General features: G+C 37.8%; 1 protein-coding gene across 4 annotated transcripts in view; it reads right to left on the bottom strand.

The window, feature by feature from the left end:
• The window catches only part of LOC136872433 (uncharacterized), a 383,991-nt gene that overhangs the window by 46,058 nt on the left and 316,333 nt on the right, over positions 1-21,600 (bottom strand). For all 4 annotated transcript variants that reach the window (XM_067146250.2, XM_067146249.2, XM_067146251.2 and 1 more), the window contains one exon: positions 14,688-14,765. In XM_067146250.2, coding sequence (XP_067002351.2) covers positions 14,688-14,765 — 78 coding nt within the window. The remainder of the gene's footprint in view (positions 1-14,687; positions 14,766-21,600) is intronic.

Here is a 21,600-nt window from a genome sequence, read left to right as displayed (position 1 = left end):
TCTGGGTACCTTCAGGTAGAGGTTGATCGTTAGTATAGATGTTGAATAAAAGTGGTGCGAGAACACTGCCTAGCAGTAACCCATTCCTCTGTGTTCTCTATCTGCTTCTTTTCCCCTGAAATTCCACAAAGAATCTTCGGTTTTGGAGAATATTTTTAATGTTGCACATTAGATGGAAGTCTTTGGTGATGTCATACAATTTTCTTAGAAGAAGCAGATGGTTGACTGTGTCATAAGCTGCAGAAAGATCAATGAAAACAGCGCCTGTAATGAGCCGATTCTCAAAGCCATTCTCAATGTGCTGTGTCAAGTTTAATACCTGTGATGTGCAACTTTTTCCTTCTCGGAATCCAGCTTGCTGTGGTATAAGAGATGATTCCACCTTTCCTATCAGTCTCTGAAGAATGAGCCTCTCCCGGACCTTGTACAGGTGACAGAGCAAGGAAATAGGCCTATAGCTTTTGGGATCCAGCCGATCTTTGCCTGGTTTAGGGATAGCAATGACTCTAGCCTTCCGCCAGATTTTGGGAATTTTGCATTCTTGGACACAAATATTCATTAATACCGGTAGCCATCACCTCGTAACAGGACCAAAATTCTTGATCTGCTCTACTCGAATGTCGTCTAGTCCAGCTGCTTTTCCCAATTTGCACTTCCTCAGTACTGATTCCGGTTCAGCTTCAGTCAATGGTGGAGATAGGATGTTGCTCTCTTGGTTTTGATTCCATGTTATTGGTTTCTTATCTAGCTTTCTACATCAGGTTGATTTTCCATTTACTAGCAACTGATGGGCAATTTCATCTGCCTTTATATTAGCATATTTACTGACTTGTGTATTGTCATTATTGAGATGACGTAATAGTCTCCAGGCCTTCTGACTGCTCTTGCTCATGTCACAATCTGTCATTAATTTTATCCACTCATCCCTTTTAGCCATTGATACTGAGGAAAGAACGCTTTGTGCAAGGATTGATGTTTCTTCGCTAAAAGGATCAAGTTCATATTTCTTGTAATATTCTTCTAGCAAAGTGGCCGTTTCAGGTTTAATGCCGTTGATAAAACTGGTTCGGCAACCTCTCAGAATTGATGCCCTTGAAGAAAATTGGACGATGTCAACAAACTTGTCGTACTCTTCAGGAACAGGAGCGATGCTCAGAATTTTCTCATCCAGTATGCTGGAAAATCTTGCCCAGTTGTATCTTCGCCTAAAATGAACTTCTTGAAGTCTTATTGGTGGCAAAATTTGGCATATGATGGGTCTATGTTGTGTGTTTGGACTTAAACATCTGGAATGTCAGTGACCCCAAAAAGTATCAATTCTACTTTAATATTAGTCATTTTCTATTACTTTTATACTTCACCCCCTTCCCACCCCTGGCCAGAGGAGTGCACACACAAACATCCATAATCTTGGCCAGTTTGGACTTTTTTCATACCCTCCCAAACCCCCCCTCCCCATGCCAATGGGGGCTGAACTTAGACTTAAAACGACATGTGGAGTGTCACTTTTCATCTCAGCGATCCCGAAACTTATGGATTTGACACTATTATTGATTATTATTATATGCCATCCCCTCCCCACTTCTACCACTAGGGTGCTCTTTTTCCAGACAGTCATATGTGTAGCAGAATCTCACCTTGGCCTAGCCTACATTTACGTATGTGCCTACTTTGAACACCAGGCCTGTAATCTACTGTAGAATCCTTGAGCTGACGTTGCCATGGTTACGGCTGGTTATTTCTTTATCCAATTCCTAGAGTGGGGTAGTGTGATGCCAATATCTCCATAATGGTTAGTTTAAGGCCCTTAAAATATAGTTTTCGGGGCCCAGGCCTAACCAAGTTTTGTTCTTCATGTCGTGAGGCTTAAAAAAAGCTTTGTCTCATCCTTGTACGACAAATTTTATATTTTGCCTACATTAGCCTATGTTAATGTACCAAAGGGCCTAAATCTAGGGAATGGAGAGGGCTGTTAACATTTCTTATAGATGGAGTTACCTGCAGGGTCCTAAAAGGCAATATACAAAATTTGGTTCAGATTGGTGGAACAGCATGGATTTGTGTTAGGAACAGATGGAAGGACAGATATTCTGACACACATATATACACTGACTGATAGAGCAAATGCAACACCAAGAAGGAGTGGTTCGAAAGGGATGAAAGTTGGGGAAAAAACAGAGATGGCACGGACGAATAATTGATGTTTATTTCAAACCGATATGCAGGTTACACAATGCGCACGGCATCGACTCAGTAGGATGTAGGACCAACGCGAGCGGCGATGCACGCAGAAACACGTTGAGGTACAGAGTCAATAAGAGTGCGGATGGTGTCCTGAGGGATGGTTCTCCATTCTCTGTCAACCATTTGCCACAGTTGGTCGTCCGTACGAGGCTGGGGCAGAGTTTGCAAACGGCGTCCAATGAGATCTCACACGTGTTCGATTGGTGAGAGATCCGGAGAGTACGCTGGCCACGGAAGCATCTGTACACCTCGTAGAGCCTGTTGGGAGATGCGAGCAGTGTGTGGGCGGGCATTATCCTGCTGAAACAGAGCAATGGGCAGCCCCTGAAGGTACGGGAGTGCCACCGGCCGCAGCACATGCTGCACGTAGCGGTGGGCATTTAACGTGCCTTGAATACGCACTAGAGGTGACGTGGAATCATACGCAATAGCGCCCCAAACCATGATGCCGCGTTGTCTAGCGGTAGGGCGCTCCACAGTTACTGCCGGATTTGACCTTTCTCCACGCCGACGCCACACTCGTCTGCGGTGACTATCACTGACAGAACAGAAGCGTGACTCATCGGAGAACACGACGTTCCGCCACTCCCTCATCCAAGTCGCTCTAGCCCGGCACCATGCCAGGCGTGCACGTCTATGCTGTGGAGTAAATGGTAGTCTTCTGAGCGGACGCCGGGAGTGCAGGCCTCCTTCAACCAATCGACGGGAAATTGTTCTGGTCGATATTGGAACAGCCAGGGTGTCTTGCACATGCTGAAGAATGGCGGTTGACGTGGCGTGCCGGGCTGCCACCGCTTGGCGGCGGATGCACCGATCCTCGCGTGCTGACGTCACTCGGGCTGCGCCTGGACCCCTCGCACGTGCCACATGTCCCTGCGCCAACCATCTTCGCCACAGGCGCTGCACCGTGGACACATCCCTATGGGTATCGGCTGCGATTTGACGAAGCGACCAACCTGCCCTTCTCAGCCCGATCACCATACCCCTCGTAAAGTCGTCTGGCTGCTGGAAATGCCTCCGTTGACGGTGGCCTGGCATTCTTAGCTATACACGTGTTCTGTGGCACACGACAACACGTTCTACAATGACTGTCGGCTGAGAAATCACGGTACGAAGTGGGCCATTCGCCAACGCCGTGTCCCATTTATCGTTCGCTACGTGCGCAGCACAGCGGCGCATTTCACATCATGAGCATACCTCAGTGACGTCAGTCTACCCTGCAATTGGCATAAAGTTCTGACCACTCCTTCTTGGTGTTGCATTTGCTCTGTCAGTCAGTGTATATATATGGTGTGACATTTCACTGTTTGCAGTGAAGTTTATCTGGAGCAAAAATGGTGACTATGCCGTAAGAACGCCAGAAATAAAACATCAACATGTTCATAAATGTTAAAAGAATGATATTTTCATCAGGTAAAAGAAGGGAATGAATTATAGAAGGCGGTGAGAAAAGATGACGTCAGAATATTGTTAAAATTTATAATTGAGAAAAAAAATTCGATTTCATTGAAGACATACTGGCAGAGCGTTACACAAATCAATTAGTGAAGAAGGCTGATTGAGAAGAAAGAAATATATAACTAAAGATAAATAATAGTAAACGTATACAAGGGCAGTACAAATCATTGGCGGTAGAGAATTCTTACTATTTCGTAATATAAAACTGCACGGTTTAATTGGCAGATTACCTCAGTGCTACGTCACGAGATACTGGCAAGACGACGTACATAACGAAAGGAATTCAATTTTAAGAGGCTACAGAATAATAACAACTGTTGCGCAAGACATAGAAAGATTATATTATGGTTAAATTGAAACCTCACTAGACATATTGAAAGACTCTAAAACATCATATCATTATAAGAAGCAGTAGTCACATATTATCAATAGATTGTAGTAGGCTTTGTATCCAGAAGATGATGAAAATGACCATGTTGATGTGCTTTTCTATATTTCCACTGCGCAAGAAACCAACTACGTTATGTGCTAGAAAAGCAGAGGCGGAGCCTACCTAGATGACGGTGACACGAACGACAAGTCGAGCCCATGAGGACCGGAGATGATCGAAGACCATCCCTAGTGTTTCCGAGAGGCTGATACGATGTCGTGAACCCGAACACCACATGTCCTAGCCAGCTGGACGAGTGACAGCGACAACGAAGGCAGGAGGAGTTTCTAAATCATTACTTCAACTATTAAGTTCCTATTTAAAATATAGGCAGCAATCTGTTTATTTTAAAAGTGAAATTTCACATAATTTTGTAACTTCTTCAGGTGTGCCACAAGGTTCCAATCTTGGTCCTCTCCTATTTCTCATTATGGTTAATGATTTGCCTGGAATGGTTCGTTCCTCTGATTGTTTGTTATTTGCTGACGACGTTAAGTTATATAAGACCATATATAAATGCAGTGACGTGAATGATTTGCAACAGGATATTAATAATATTATATTATGGTGTGATAGCAACAAATTATTCCTAAATGTTAAGAAATGTAAAGTTCTAGTATTTACCAGGAAAAAGGAATATATAAATCCGACGTATTATATTGGTGAAACAACACTTGAAATTGTAACGTCTATTAATGATCTAGGAATTACTTTCGATAGCAAGTTAACTTTTAATAGCCATATTGCAAAAGTAATAGGCCAGTCTAACAAGATGCTTGGTTTTATTATTAGAAATTCCAAATTATTTACTCAACCTGAAGTTATTATTAAGTTGTATACAAGTTTAGTACGAAGCAAGTTAGAATATTCGTCGGTAATCTGGGACCCCCTTTATAAGGACCAAACACGTCACAGTGAGATTGTACAAAATAAATTTCTAAGATATTTGTATTATAAAACTTTCAAAGTATTTTGTCCATTTGACATTTCAACCCACTATTTAAGAAGTTTATTCAATTTCACGTCTTTGAAAAACAGGAGAACATTAATTTCGTTACATATATTGAGGAAAATTTTGAATGGAAATATTGACTGTCAAGAATTACTTACCTTCATTCCATTTCATGTACCACAAGTAACATCAAGACAGCAAGTATTATTTCACATCCCAAGATCTAGAAGCGTTCATCACTCTAATTCACCACTAGTCAAAACATTGTCAGTTTATAATTCAATTAGTGCACAAGTTGATTTATTTGCTGGCGCTAGTTTGTTCAATAAGCAAATAAAGGCCATGTTTTATTAAATCATCATTAAATTCCTTTTTGCTGAAATGCTAGGTACTCATAAGTTTTTGTTTGTGTTCTTTTTCAACTTGTTTAGTAATTTTCTATGGCTGATGTATAGCCTATATTATTATGTTTTTCAATTGTAGTAATAATTTTAAAATGTTTCCTGCTTATTAGTTTTCTGCTGTACTTCTTTCTATTATTTTTACTATTGTCATTATTTTTGTTTGATGTATTTACACTTTAAAGTCTATATGTCATGAAGGAACGTAATTGGGCTTAGCCTGTGTACCTTCGTATTATCAAATAAATAAATAAATAAATAAATAAATAAATAAATAAATAAATAAATAAATAAATAAATAAATAAATAAATAAATAAATAAATAAATAAATAAATAAATAAATAAATAAATAAATAAGTTAACTAAGCTCATTCTTCTTGTAATTCAGATAATATTTGTTTGGAAAGTGTATTTTATATTTATGTTCCTTACTTGAAAGATTCATATGAAGTGCTACTTTAAGTTCCCTAAAGGAGTGATGTTACGTGAATAGTCAACTGAATTTGCAGTATCAGAGGTTATTAGGTAATTGTCTAACATGAATGTCAAGTCCATTGGAGTAGGAAGTAATTAACCAGTGATGATTTAATTTTTGCGTTTGTAATGTTGCCAATGTTGAATGAAAAGAGGTTAATTGGTGTAAATGCAATATTATTCGATATTGTGGTTAACATTAGGTTTACATTGGGGCATGTACTGTTAAGCTGGAAATGAGATCATATATAGGTTATTATAACGTCGTAGGAAGACAAAATAAGATAATTTAGGGAATTTAAAGAAAATTTGAGAACAAAATAGAATATTTAGATGGATGATTAACGATGAGAGAGTAACATGCGTCAAGTTGAGATGAATTATTATATTGTTGTAATACAGGGTCAAACATGATATGTGTAATATGAAATGAATGAGTTATATATGAAGAATGGTAGAATGTTATGAGGAATAATGATGGTGATGATTATTGTTACGTCGTAAATGAAGAGATTGATAATTTTAGCAATGAAATTAGGTCAATTGACGCAATTTGTGATAAAGAATTGTTATAATTGGTTCTCAAACGTATGTTAATTCTTCAGGAAGCCTTATATAGTACCACTTACGATCCAAATAACGTGCCTATCTTAACAACTACTCATTTGATCATCGAAAATAATTCTAAGTAGGGATGATAGCACAAATGTAGCTTATTTATGTATGATTTCCTAACCACAGATATTTTCATTCTGATAAGACAAGTTTAGAAGCTTATTTATTTGCATTATAATAAATATTTAACTGCGCACAATGTGCATGAATACAAGTATACAAAGTATTACACTGTCTCACAAAAGTTTCTCAGAGATTCTGTTCTCAATTTGCATTTTAGTACATGGTATCTCTCACAGAGTTCACCACATCTTCTGCACTTAGTCATGGCAGGGGTCATGAAATTGCTTGGATTCACACAGTTTATAGTGAAATCCATGCACGGCGAGCCTTGCTGATATATGTCTTAATTTATAACCTCCTTGCATCCACTCTAAGTTAATCATTGCGTCACTGAGGTAAAAATCGTCCGATATGTTGTTCCTCTTTTGAAGAAGTTCCTCCAGTAGTGCCTTATACGCCATGGTGGTGGGGCGCAGGAACTTCAGATGCAGCTCTTCTACATAGAACAGTTCTCTTGTCAGTACGTAAACGAGGCGCGAAGGAGTGTACTTGGATAGACAAAGTACTCTTTTAAGAAATGCTGATTTTACATTCTGAGAAGTTTGATGTCACCCATTGCTTTAATGGCCGCGTTTAGTCTTTCTCTGACATGAAGGGAAAATTGTTTTCCGGCTGATTAAAATGTTATTCCCAAGTACCGGAAACTTGATACTGATCTCAACTGCCGGTCTCCATAGTAGAATGTTCCCTTCTTGCCTCCTCTCTTAAAAGTCATCGAGACGGTCTTATCCTCATTCAGTCTCAGCTTAGTATCTTCTGCCCATTTACTCACTTTGCTGAAATTACTTTGGAGGTCAGATTCTGAGATGGACGTTACGGCCATGTCATCTGCATACATGAGTAATTTGAATAATTACTAGACGTTATCGATTTTGAAATGTCTGCCGTTCCAATAATGAAGAGCAAAGGACTGAACGGGTCACCTTGGAGTACACCAATAGTTTGTAAAATAGGACCTGATCTGGTATTGCCGTCACTGATTTCTATCCAATTGCTGGTGAGCAGATCTTTGATTAGTGGAAGAAGATAGAAACTATGGTCGGTGATATTTTGTAATTTCTCTAAAAGAATAGTTCTGTCAATCTTGTCAAAAGCCTTTGAATAATCAATGAAGATGGCATGAAGTTTTCCTCTAGGTTGATCCAAGGCTTCCTCTATGTCCCGTTGAAGGCATTGAACTGCCTGAAGTGTTGACCTACCACTCCTGAAACCAAACTGGGAATCTGGGAGTTTGTCCGCAACGAACTCTGTAATGCGTTTATGAACTAAAGCAGTCAGGGTCTTTAAGAGAATACTATAACCTTCCAATGTTTGTCAGGATGAGGTTGGTGAACACATTGTAAGTTTATGTTGAGAAATAATGTCAATGAAATCTTATGTCCGGTCATCACACCTCCAGGAGATTTTGAATTCAGTTGACTTGTCTAATTGTGTGAACAGCATCGCTGAATTGAAGATATCGGCGGGTTGATAACAAGCTCTAAACCCCGTGGTGCCTCAGAAATATTGGTAGACAATAAAACATCGTGAAACATAGGGCAGGATTAAATGAATAATACACATTCCTCAAGTAAAGTTACTGAAATGCGTATGAACGGCAGAAAATGTCAGTGACAGAATATTACTGAGGGCCATGAAATGTGTGAATGATTTGGAATAAGCAAAGTTTATATGAGAGGCCCATACCTTGTGCATCTAGTCTCGCACGATTCGACGATCGAGATGGAGAATGGAACTGTCGATTACTAACCTAAATACGAGGCAGCAATTATTAAACAAGTTCCTTTGCCGGTACAGCTGATTTATACGAGATCGTTACGCATTATGTGTCAAATGTTTTCAATTGTCAAGAACATATGGGAGCTGGAAGCTCAGAAGAATTCTGAAAAGCAAACCGTCTGCGATTATTATGTTGATGTAGAATTTTGTCTCTGTGGAAGTTGACTCTCAATCTGTGTCTTAGAAGGATCGGAATCGTAGAATTCGTGGGGAGAAAGATTGTTTAAAGAGATATATATAACGTGATATTGGCATATTGTAAACGAATATTATATTGTAAAACAAGATATCTTGTTATCGAAACGTAAAGGCAATTGTGTTGTTTGAACTGTGAAATTGTATCAAGGTGTATGACCCTGTCCTAATAGATATTTCTGAGTTTCAGGTAACATGGAACCGACATTTATTGAATGCAAATATGAGATGACAACACGTGTTAACATGAACAACTAAAATAGAGGGACCTCGAAGGATCTGGCCAGGAATGTGATGGACACTAATGGATAATATTAATAATGGAGAGCTGAACATGGAAAGTGACACCGTCGTGGAGCAACAACCCAGGATGAGTACTTAAATATCGTCTATGTATTCCGCCATGTAGTTGCTTATTTTAGATGTAGAGTAGTATTCATTTTAAATGTCGATTTACGACATGTATAATTTTCAACTTGAAGGCGACCGTTATTTATTAATCATTGCGCTGTGTTGATTATGATCGTTGCATCTAGTGCGGTGATTCAATCTATATTGCGATAATATGCGATGGGTCGTGTGAGTTTTCTTTTAATGTCTTCTAGCAAGGTTTTACGGAATAATTTTTGGCATCAATGGTACTGGTGCCGTAATAGTATTTTTCTGATGAACGTTAACCCAACTTGTGGCTCAAAATACCTCGGAGGAGCTCAGTATTTGCGACGTGCGATTCTATGGTCTTCAGATATTATGTGCTTGTGCAGAATACGGTGTTTGATAATAAAATTGCGATATTATTGTGGTGATATGGTGTTAATGCGGCAACATATTTAGTAGTCTTTGACGTGAAGTGCCTGAATAGGTTGTATTCCTAGGTATTGTGAATTCGCCGTGCATGATGTTTGTGTGACGTGATAAGGTGTTTGATACGGTAGGATCTTTGAAAATATGTATACGGATAATGAAATGTGGATGGTTATAGACGTGTCATTAGGATTGCGTATTTTGAGATGATGCAATGTGAAGGTCCTGATGAAGGTCTCGACGTTAGGAATTGTGTTGGTCATGCGTGAATTTTGATGTCGTTATGATGAATGATTTATTTAGGCACGAGGCCGTATTTAGGATAACGTTATAGGATTTTCGTACTCGTGAATACTGATAGATGGTCGTCACATTTATCCTATTTAAATACAATATAGATCAGAGCGCACGGTATTAAGGGGATGTTTAGGATCTTCACAAAATGAACAGTAACATAAAATATTGGGTAATGTCGTAAAGGGAATACGATCTCCTACGGTAAGTAAATCATTTCTTTGCTAGTTGGATATTTTTTTGTAGATCATTTGAGTTGATGCCTAGTGCTGATGTAGTTATTTCAGGCCAAACTTCGCAGTGGAATCCGGTGGTGCAGAATCAACGTAGTTAGAGAAGGTTATTGTAGATGCTGCAGTGTCTATTGATGTCCTTTATCTAGGTGCAGTCTTCGATGAATGTCCGAGAGGATCGAGTCTGTCTTTTAAGTGCATGATATTGATGGATGATATATTATGCTCCAATCCTGTGTCTTTCAAACATTTCTCTTGCATGTGCGATGATTTATGAACTTAGAATAACGGTGTTTTCAAGTTGCTAGGTAGACAGTTTACCGATAAATAATGCGATGATTTAAATGAGAATGACGGAATACTATGACATATTTGAGTAGGAACAGCGTTTGACGTGGATGATTCAACAATTCCCAGTTATTTATTTTCAAAAATGTGTGATGAATAATAGATCTTTCACTGTAAGCCTTCAGCAGCGAGACACTTTGTCTCTTTTTTTTTTTTTTTTATTTATCTTGATTGTCGATGTTGTAATTCCTTTTGTAACAAGAGCAAGAAATTAGGTGTTTATTTGGAATTAACGTAACATTCATTTTTTCCTCCTATATCCATTTGTGTTGCTATTAATTTGCTCATTGTGTAGCTGTTATTCGAAGTTCATTTTGTAGTCATTAAACGGAAAATCCTTCCATAAATGAAACATTTCACAGAGTTCTCATTTGATGTAGTGTAGGAATACTAGGATAGTTATTTAATTTAGGATGAAATGAAATAATGATCAATGAATCTTGACGAATATGCCAATATCCTAGATCTCTTGACATTCTGTTGCGGAATATTTACGTAATTTTGGGTAGGAAATGATGATTACTTTTCTACGTTCAAACTATACTGATACCAGTCCACTATATAAACCTGTGACCCAACTCGTCGGACTTGCACGTCCCTAGAGTGGAGGCTTCATGGATCACCGACTGTTTTGCTTTGCCGTGGCATAACCCAACACCGAGATTCAGAATTGAGATGTGCAAAATGGTCACAGGGAGTGCTGTCAGGGCACAATACACTTCAGTGCAATACCTCTATAAGAATTGGGATCTACTGTATCACCTTTCCCTTTATATAACATCTTAATTGTCGATCGTTTCCAACTTTCTGGTACTCTACCTTGACGCAAACATTCGTTTAGCAGTAGTGATATCGAGTTCTGTAACACTGGGAAAGTAGCTTTCAAATGTTCGTTGAATAAGAGATCAGGGCCACAAGCTTTCTTGTCTTTCAGGTTATCTCATGGTTATGGTATCTGATATTTCATCAAGTGTGAATTCCTCATAATGGACGCTAGCCTCCGTGTGGGGTAAATGAAAGTTAACTGGCCGCGTATCTCTCTCCTGTAGGATTGCAGTTAGATGTGTCTCCCACACACTCATCAGTATATTCTTTGGGAACGATGGTTGCCTTGAGCAAAGGGCTTTATATGGAACTCGCTTCCTCAATTAATAGTCTCTCTTTCTTCTCTCTGAACTGTTTTTTTGCTTCTGCGACAAGGACTTTATAATCTCTTCTTAACCTAGCGTAAACTGCTAACCGTTCCTTTGTCCGTTGCACTTTTGCATCCTGTAAGGCTTGTAAAGCAATTTCCCTTGCATTGAAACACACCATAGTAAACCAAGGCTTCGATTTTCTTTGGCGGATGTCGTTGGTATCACTGGTGACATCATCCGTAACTGAAGGCTGATGGTGACTGAAAAGAGTCTTCTTACCAACCAGATTACTTAATATCTAGTCAAATTACATCATGTACTAGTCAGATGTGAGTGATAGCTGAATATTAGGTCATATATAATTACTGAATTGGCACTTCAGGCAAGTGAAATACAACATTGAGAACTTGGAAAAGTTTAAAATATGAGAAATGTTTCAGATATTTGAGAAGAAGGTTTCTTTAACAACTAATATTCCTGATGACGGAATGTGTTAGCTACTGGCAAATGAGTTTATCGTACTGTGAATTGATTAGGGAATAAATCAATAATTAAAGCAAATGAAAGTTATTAGAACCAGATTATGTGATGATGAATGAAAGATATAACCCTTTCAGACCTGAAAGAAAACTGGCGGTGTGAATTTTTGTTTGTACGTCAAAAACTGACTAAAATGCTCTTAAATACATATATTTTTAGTTTATTCTACAGAATAAAAATGAACATCTGAAAAAAGGCACCTGCACAATTGTGTGTGTCAGGACTTACTTCACTACTTACAAAAAAGAAAAATTACCTCAATGCATGTGAATATACATATGTACATGATTAAATGTTCTATTTTACAGTGGGGAATAATTTAAAACAATTAAATCTTCATTCAAACACAAGTAAACGTTACATTTTCTACATTGAGAAGGAGTTTTGCTATTACTGTCCTTTTGGCAGCTGCAGCTTGTCGTCAGACCTGAAAGAAATCTGGAGGTGTCAAAACATCAAAAACTTACTAAAATACTCTCAAATACATGTTTTTACAGTTTATTTTACAAAATAAGAACTATCGGCTGAAAAACAGAACCCACACAATTGTGCGTGTCAGGACTTCATTCACTACTTGCAAAAAATAAAAAATTAAAAAAATTCAGCTCAGTGCATGTGAATATGCACATGTACATGATCAAATGTTCTATTTTACAGTGTGGAACAATTTTAAACAATTAGAATCTTATACATTACATTTCTTATGTAGAGTACGAGTTTTTCTTTCACAGTCCTTTTTGTGACAGCACCCAGCACTCCTGCATGTATTACCTGTAAGGAAACCTAGCCCGCACATATGTGCGTATCAACATTCAAAACCTCATGGTATTACGTACGATGTTGTAAGTTCACAATTTGCGTTTGCTACACAATCTACACACTTCATTAATTATATTCTGATATTCAGTAAAGCTTTTAGATTAATATGAATGCAATAAATAAATGCTCACTTTAGGCATTACTGCTTCCCGCCATATTGCTAATGAACTGTATTTTTGAACTTTCCTTCCTGCCGTCTGGTGGTCAAGTACAAAATAAAAACAGCTGAAGTACATGCAACGTGTCCCGCACAAGCACTACAGTCCGGTCTAGCGCCAAGAAAATGTCAAATAAGCTCAGACATAAATAAAATATGAACCCGCACAATTGTGCGTACACGGTCTGAAAGGGATAAAAGCATGATTTCCATTTTATCTACATCTGAATCAGTGTAAATAGTTTGCGTTTGACATTTTCTATAGCTCCCAATCAAGATTGAAAATATTTTGAACATGTTTTCTTCTTATTAACTTAGTTGGAGGCCTCTAATTTAAAAATATTTTGAAAGTAATCGATGAGATGGGACGTCAGTTAATTATTATTTATTTCCTTAATGATATTCGAAATACTGAAACTACTTTTTTCAAGATTTTTCTTTATTTTAATAAATAGTATTGTATAAAACTTAATTATTCTTTCAATGACTTCCTAGGATAAGTATTTAGTTTTTAAGTGAATGCAGGTTAAGAATTATGCCAAGATATTCAGAAACGAACCGGATTCGCGACTAGGAGACATCCGTTGTGTAGGTTTTGTTTATCCGGCAGTCTACTGCAACGGAGTTTTTTTCTTGATAAGGAACCGATAGCCCAGAAATTCATCGGTATTTGGAAATTGATGTTATGTTTGAGCTAGTCTGAATCTTACGCGACCCTACCTGGACGTGGGAACGGTACAATGGTATGGATTTGTATAAGGAACACATGGAAGGACAGATATATAGATATTCTGATTTATATACATAGACCTCCCCTGTGAACCATGTGACCTAGCCGCGGTGGGGAGGCTTGCATGTCCCAATGAAGCAGGTAGCTGAGCCGTAGGTGCAACCATACTGGATGGGTATCTGTCGAGAGACCAGACTAACGAATGGTTCATCGAAAGTGGCGCAGTAGCCTTTCGGAAGTTCCAAGGGCGGCAGTCCAGATGATTGACTGACATGGTCTTGTAGTAATACTTAACATGGCTTAGCTGTGTTGATAATGCTACACGGCTGAAAGCAACGGGAAACTACAGCCGGCCCGAGGACGTGTAACTCTCCGAGGACGTGTAACTCTCACTGTGAGTGGCATGGAGAGCTGTATCAAACCAGTCTATGGACTGATGACTGAAACAACAACATATATAGATAGATGTACATGGAGAAAACAAGCATAAGAACGTGATAGGAAGGATAAATACATCAACAGGCTCTTAGCTTCCTTTTAGCTTGCCATTGTATTTTTTTTTTCAAATTCCTTTATGACATGCCGACACAGATAGGTCTTATGGCGACGATAGGACAAGAAAGGTCTAGGAGTGGGAAGGAAGCTGCCGTGGCATTAATTAAGGTAGAGCCCCAGCATTTGCCTGGTGTGAAAATGGGAAACCACAGAAAACCATCTTCAGGGCTGCCAACAGTGGGGTTTGAACTCGCCATCTTCCAGATGCAAGCTCACAGCCGTGTGCCCCTAACCACACAACCAACTCGCCTGGTCCATTGTAATTTTCCTACGGTTGTATCTATTCTCATATCTTATACTATGTAGTATCTTGTAATGCATACATCACGATTTCATTATGGTCACTAACAATAAATGTAGTGCATTAACAATCACATGTATGATGGATGGTCGTCTCACCTGTAGAGAAATTCTTCAGAGGGAACAGATACAAGTTTTCTTACAGAGATCCTCACCGTAGAATTTGGAGGTGATTTCCTGTAAATTAAATTACACATTTATTAGTTTTCATTCACATGTGTGACAGTTTTGTTAGGCCTAATGGAGTGCTTTGGACAGACAGAGTGTTATATCTTTATGTTAGGTGCCTGTGCGTACATGTTACCCTCGTTGGGCGAGTTGCTATATTTTGTTTTATTTTCTCAAGGTTATTTGATCTCTGCCGCGAGATTCTAGACTTGTGTTGGTGGCATCAATAAGTAAAATCCAGCTTGGAAAAAGAAAAGAAAAAGTTGCGATCAAAGTTACGAAAGTGTTGAAAGCCATATGCCAACACTGCCTACGTCAAGTCCAGCAAGCGAATTGTGTAATACATAAATACTAAAATTATGAGTCAAGGAGAAGTTCATTCTACAGATGATAAATTATAGTGCAATTTGTTATTATTGATACTTGTATTAAAAAGGCACTCATCATATGAAGTGAATTTAGCATAATATTAAAGCAGGACATGAACTGTACAACTACTTCCGGCGCGCGTGCCGTGGTTTGACAAGTTCATTCACCTGACAGCGGTGACTCACTCACTTGTTTGAGGGGTCATTCTCTAACTCGACCTCAGAACACAGCGTTTCTACCTTGGAGCAACATTGCGTGTTATTGTGACCTGTTATACTAGCCATTCTCAGAGTCATGCATTGCATTGCTGCTAACAGACGTTAACGTTATTGAGACTGCTAAAGTATGTATTTGCCTGTGATATAGGAAAGGACCCACAACTAGACAATTTTATTAATATTTTCTATACAAGTTTCAGCCACATTATTCAAGAGGACTTTGCCGACCAATTCAACATGAGGACATTACCGACTGCAGAGTGTAACTTCAACTTCACAATGAGAGTTTAAACCCTGGGACCGCCGCCAACCACGTCAAGATGAGAGAATACCCGCTGTGATCACAACATTGAGGGTGATAGGTCATCGTCCAAAAATGAAGGCATCGAAAAAAGCCAAGTCGACACAAAATTCATGTTAATTATCTGTTCAGCAGTTGGATAGTTGATTTCTTTGTAGTGGTTAAATGGTCTTATAAGATAGTGTAATCTTGTAGTTTTCATGTTCTTACTTGTAGTTGCTTTCATACAGAGCCTCCGTATATTTCTCACATGTAATTTAAGATGATTTTTGGATGGAATAATTCAACTGTCGTGGTAATGGTGATTATCCACCTATCTTTAAATAATTTTGGTTATTCATGTGTGGTGAATAATTAAGCCAAAATTTCGGCGATTATCAATTTATCAGCTTAGTGTAGGCTTGACTCAAGGTGAAATGTGTTCAGATCTTTGATTCCAGATGATATGCATTTAGAATTTTGTGCGTGGTTTATGTCAGAGACATTACGAAGTCATGAGATTTGAGTGATAGAATAGATTCCACTCTTTTGAATCTGAATTTACGTCTATTGGAGTTCGATATTGGGAGACACTCTTACTTTCTGATAGTGACACTGGGAGATACGTTGGATCTCAAAATTTTAAACGAAGTGTTAGAGGAGTGTCTATGCGAAGGATATTTATGTGACGTTAAATATGAGTTTCGTGACATCCTGGGTGGATCATAAATGTGTTCAGATATTTCAATGGGCCTGATATTGAAGAGGCCACAATTGGTAAATTATTAGTATAGTGTCTTCGCGATAGAAATGTGTTAAATTTAATGACAGACGTATCGGAGACGCATTCGATATGAGATTTACACCTTGATAATTAGGAAATAGTCACGTATTCAAGAACAGATGATTGTGGAGATATTTAGAGATCCTCATACGATATTAAAATGTTTTAAACTACGTGTGAGTGTATTTGATCGTATATTCGATTCTTTCTTGTTCAGTATCATTTTTTTTTCAGGAGTTATCCTAACCTGTCGTTACTTCATTACTTATTCATGGGAGTTTGGAATGTTCTCCAACCTTTGATGACTTTCTTATCGAGATAATACATCTAAGTTAGAAGAGGCTGATGTTCTTCCTTAAATCAGGTGATGTGGAATTGTGTTAGTTGAGTGTTTGATTCGTGTGTTGATATGAATGTGAATATTGGAGAATAATGTAGATATTCTGTAGAATTAGAACTTTGGTTTTGGGAGACTGCGATTTATTTTTGATTTCAGCGATTGTTCCCGTCATTTCATACGTGTTATTTAAGAGATAGTCAACGTCGTATTAACATTTCAGCTTTGCAGATCATTCTCTGTTTTGTTACAAGAGCTGAGATTTTTCTTTAATTTATGATGGACCATTTGAATTGATGTTTCACAACTTGGTTTATATTTTTTTATTTAATTGGACTAGAAGTGATTATAGTCATGAACAGATACTTATTTGTTTGTGTCGATTCAGTTCTAGAACGAATTATCACACCAATTATGTTCATTAATTTAACAATTAGTTAATATCTCAGCAAAGTAAATTTTGATAGGTATGATTTTCTTATCGATTTTCTTGGTATTTTCCAGATTTGGTCGCAGAAACTCAGATCTTCCACTATTAAATTAAATCAAATTTTTGACTTAAATAGCGAGATTTGTTAGAGTAAATAGGGAAAAATTTAAGTGTACCATTACACCTTGATTTATATTTTCTTTTGTACTTCAAGAGCAAGAGTTAATTTTTACATTAGTGATCATTTTCCATAATTACAGATGGCAAGGATGACAAACATATTTTATTTAATAAACCATGCCATTATTTAAGCTTATTCAGTTACTTTTTTCTTATGCCAAATCCTACGTCATTTTTTCCTGTATGCCAAATCCTTACCGAGCACCCCTGAGGTGTCTCATTATTCTACGACTGATGTTTTAACGGGTCCATTTAATGGCTTTCCCAAGTGTGGGACATTTAATTGCTTTTGCAACGTGGGGCCAGATTTAGTTCAATTTGACTCTTTGGCATTATTTGGCATAATATGGCATGATTTTAGATACTCTGAGATTTTGCATATTTCTGATGTCGACCTATCTAGGTAGAACCCTAACAAATGATGTGTATTTTTGATAGTTATTTATTATTTGACTCATATTCACGGTATAGAAAAGAGAAAGATTGGTGTTATAATAACGATGATGTGATCGCGGAGGGTAGACTCGAAATCTTGACGTCTGTTGGCATAGGTCATTGTGTATAGGCATACATTATGGATATTGAGACATTCCAGGCCATGCTTCAAGAAGAAAATAGGAAATTGCTTGAGGAAGAAAGCAGGAAAACACTGGAACACTTAGAACAAAAGATGAATACAATGGGGACAGTAATTCAGGAAGAAAATCAAAAAGCACTGGAAGAGCATACGAGAGCTGCCCAAGAAGAGAGCAAGAAAACACGAGATGAGTTAACTGCTAAATTAGAAGAAACACATTGTAGGAATGACAACATTGCTTTGGAATGTCGAGAGAACCAATAGAAAACATTAGAAAAGGTTGGAAACTTGACAACACTGTTGCAGGAGGAAAACAGGATAATAACTGGAAAGGTTACAGCTCAACACAGCGACGTGGCGATTGTTAAATCTAACATGGAATTTATTATGAATGAGATGGATTCTATGAAAAAAGAGATGACTGATAAAATGCTGTAAGTCAGACAAGAGTTAGTAGAGGATGGTAGAGCACAATAAAACTGATATCTTAGAACAGGTTGTTAATTTAGGCAAAGATATTAGAGTTAGTAACTTGAGGATAGAAGACAATAGAGATATTATGAAGAAATTAGAAAAGGAGGTTAGCTTGATTAAACTTCAAGATCGCAGTACTCAAGCTTTGGTACAATCCCAACAAGACAGACAGAGTAACGTGGAAGATACTATTCAAGAAGGAATTGTTGGTTTAGAGGGAATCATAAATAGGAAAGATGACAATTAACCGAGTTCCAGTAACATAACAAACTAGGCGATAACTGTATCCAATTCACAAACTCAGGATAATCATCAGGTCATACACATTATTCGAATGAGTGAAGACAAACCCAGGAAATTCAATGGTCATCGAGAAATCTCTCATAAAATTTTTATTCATAATTTGGAGGAATATATTAGATATAACAAGATCTCATCTGAGAGGCACATTCGAACAGTGGAAAAGTTCTTAGATGGCGACGTTCTTAATTGGTTTTATGCATTTCGGTACCTCTTTGAAGACTTCGACAGATTCACATGTCTATTCTTACAATGTTATTGGAGCGCTGATCTTCAGCAGAACTTACGTCTTGACTTATATTTGAGGAAATACAAGAGTTCTGGACCTACTAAATATGCTGACTATTTCTCTCTGCAATTAAGGATCATGAAAAAGTTGGATCAACCACTGGAAGAGACTGCTTTACTTCAGGCACTCGCAAAATAAAATAGGACGTGCAACGTATTTCAATTGCCGCTAACGTTAATTCTGCAGTCCAAACTGAGGCTATTCTTAGGCAATTAGACCATATGACCAATCTTCAGATGATGTCCAGGCCACATAGAATGAATAATCTGCAAGTTAATGTTGTAAATGCTGCTAGGGAACAACATTCTGAATCTTCAAATGAGAAAAGAGGAACAAATCATCGATCCCAGGAATTTCAAGATCGACAGAGACAATATCAAGAGAGGAGTGATGATCGCAGAAAAAGATTTCTAGACGGGGGGAAGAGAAGATGACAGAAATCAAAGATATCGGAGCAACATAAGATTTCAAGATCGACGTAGGAAAAACAGAAGAAACAGACCTTATGGACGGCCTAGATATTCTAGAGAAAATTCTCAGTTTTAGAGAGGAAATGGAAAATCGATATCAGGAGAGCAGGAGATGTCTTGATAAATTGCGGAAGGTGAAAGATGAAAAGGAAAAATGGAAACAGGCAATTAGCAATCAAGATATTAATCTTGTAACCGTACAAATGTACGATCCTCAAATTTTTAGGTTAGGAAATTTTCGTAAAATAATTCGTAATATTGAAGTCTTGAAAATCATGTAATTTTGTTCATTTATAATGTAAAAACATATTATAAGAAGAATTTGTAGTAGGGAATTTTGTATCTGTCTAACTTTAATTCATATAAGAGTCTGCACATGGCATGGCAGTGTAGGTTGCTCAAGAATTGCGTAACACGGAAAAGAGTGGCTATTTTTTTAACGTTAAGAATTTCATATTTAGGTTCCGTATTGAAACAAGAGTGGCTATATCAGGAAAGAATGTTGAAGTCAGTTGAAAGTGTTACAACATGTGGTTTAGAAACCTGGGCTCAGACCGGGAAGTGGATGCTGGAGATGATAATTCATCAATGTGGACAGATGTGCAAGTTCGCCATTTGCGGATCGGCAGCTGGGTAACCAATCTGAAAGCTCCGATTTCGAATGAGGTTGCAATGGCCAAGAGATGCTTGAAGATGTGGCAGTGGTAGTGTTGTTTCCTGTGGATTTTAGTAGAAGCTACGCCACATGGAGCGAGCCTATATATGTGTGTGCATGCAAAGAGTTTCTCAGCTTGCCTGCTTGCTTGTTATGGAGTGATGGACGAAACATATTGTGCGTGCGTGCTACGAGTTTATTTTTAATGTGCACAAGTTTGAGGTTACTGATCACTGATACTGAGGTTGCTGTTGAAGACGGTTGCCACTGCGAAGTCTTTGCTATATGAGTTTTTCACGGGTGCATTACTGCACAGTTACCGAGTCATGACGAGTGCATTACTCGTTAATTCACATTCTCGGTAAGTGGTTGGTGGAAGATGCTACATGGTGTTCTTTTGTGAGTAAGACTATGGATTCCTCACCGAGGAAATGGACATTGTGGGCAGTCTTTTATATGTGTAATTTGGAGGTAATATGTTGTGCACAGAACTAATTATGACTTGATGGAAACGTAGCCTAAGTGTTTATTACTTGCTCATTCTTTGAAAATACAACATGCTTTTCGTTATTTATTAATCCCGCAGCAGAACCATAGGATAATCAATTTGAAGCTTGGCTTTCAGAACTATTTACAGTTGTGGTGTGTAGCTTGTAGATGTTGTTTGTGTATGTTTATATTGGTTTCAATACATGATGATAATTGTTGGTTTTTGTTTTGGGAGTAAATTGTTCTATACGGGCAAAAGTAAGGACAGTTATAAAAAACAAGCAGCAGGACATACTCACTCTCTTACACTGGTACCAGTGTAAGAAATTGACAATGAATCTGAAGAAAACTAAATACATACTTATTTCCAAACAGAAAATCCTTCACTCAAATAGTGACAAATTACTCATAAATGATACGGAAATACAAAAAGTAAATAAAGTGAAATATCTTGGATTAATTATTGATGAGAACCTGACCTGGAATGATCATGTTACATACAGAAGTAAGAAAATCACCCCAGTTGCTGGGTTACTAAAATGACTTAGATATTTCATCCCTAAACACCTCCTCTTACAAATTTATTATTCACTAGTGCATAGCCACTTGCAGTACTTACGTAATTTGGTCACATTGTATAAAGTCTTCCCTGAATGAACTAATGGTGATACAAAACAGGGCAATAAGGAATATACTTAACTTACCATTATACACCCCAGTAAAAGACCTGTACACTCAGACCAGAATTCTACCTCTCAGCATAATTACAGAGCTTAATTCTGTCATACTAATGTATAAAATAAAAAGAAACATAATATTTCACAATGCTACTTTATTGTAAATGTTACAATCCCGACGTAAGTGAGGACACAGAGCGGTTAGAATATCAGAAATATAGAAAGTCTCTGGCGGAAACTGAACCATTAGACTCTTCAATTTCATCATGTGCGCTGGGGGGGGGGGGGAAGGCGCTTTAACACCGAACCTCACGA

The sequence above is a fragment of the Anabrus simplex genome, chromosome 4 (assembly GCF_040414725.1).
Source record: "Anabrus simplex isolate iqAnaSimp1 chromosome 4, ASM4041472v1, whole genome shotgun sequence".
NCBI classification, from domain to species: domain Eukaryota; kingdom Metazoa; phylum Arthropoda; class Insecta; order Orthoptera; family Tettigoniidae; genus Anabrus; species Anabrus simplex.
The sequence above is the reverse complement of the archived record's forward strand: the minus strand, read 5'-3'. Positions and strand labels throughout refer to the sequence as shown.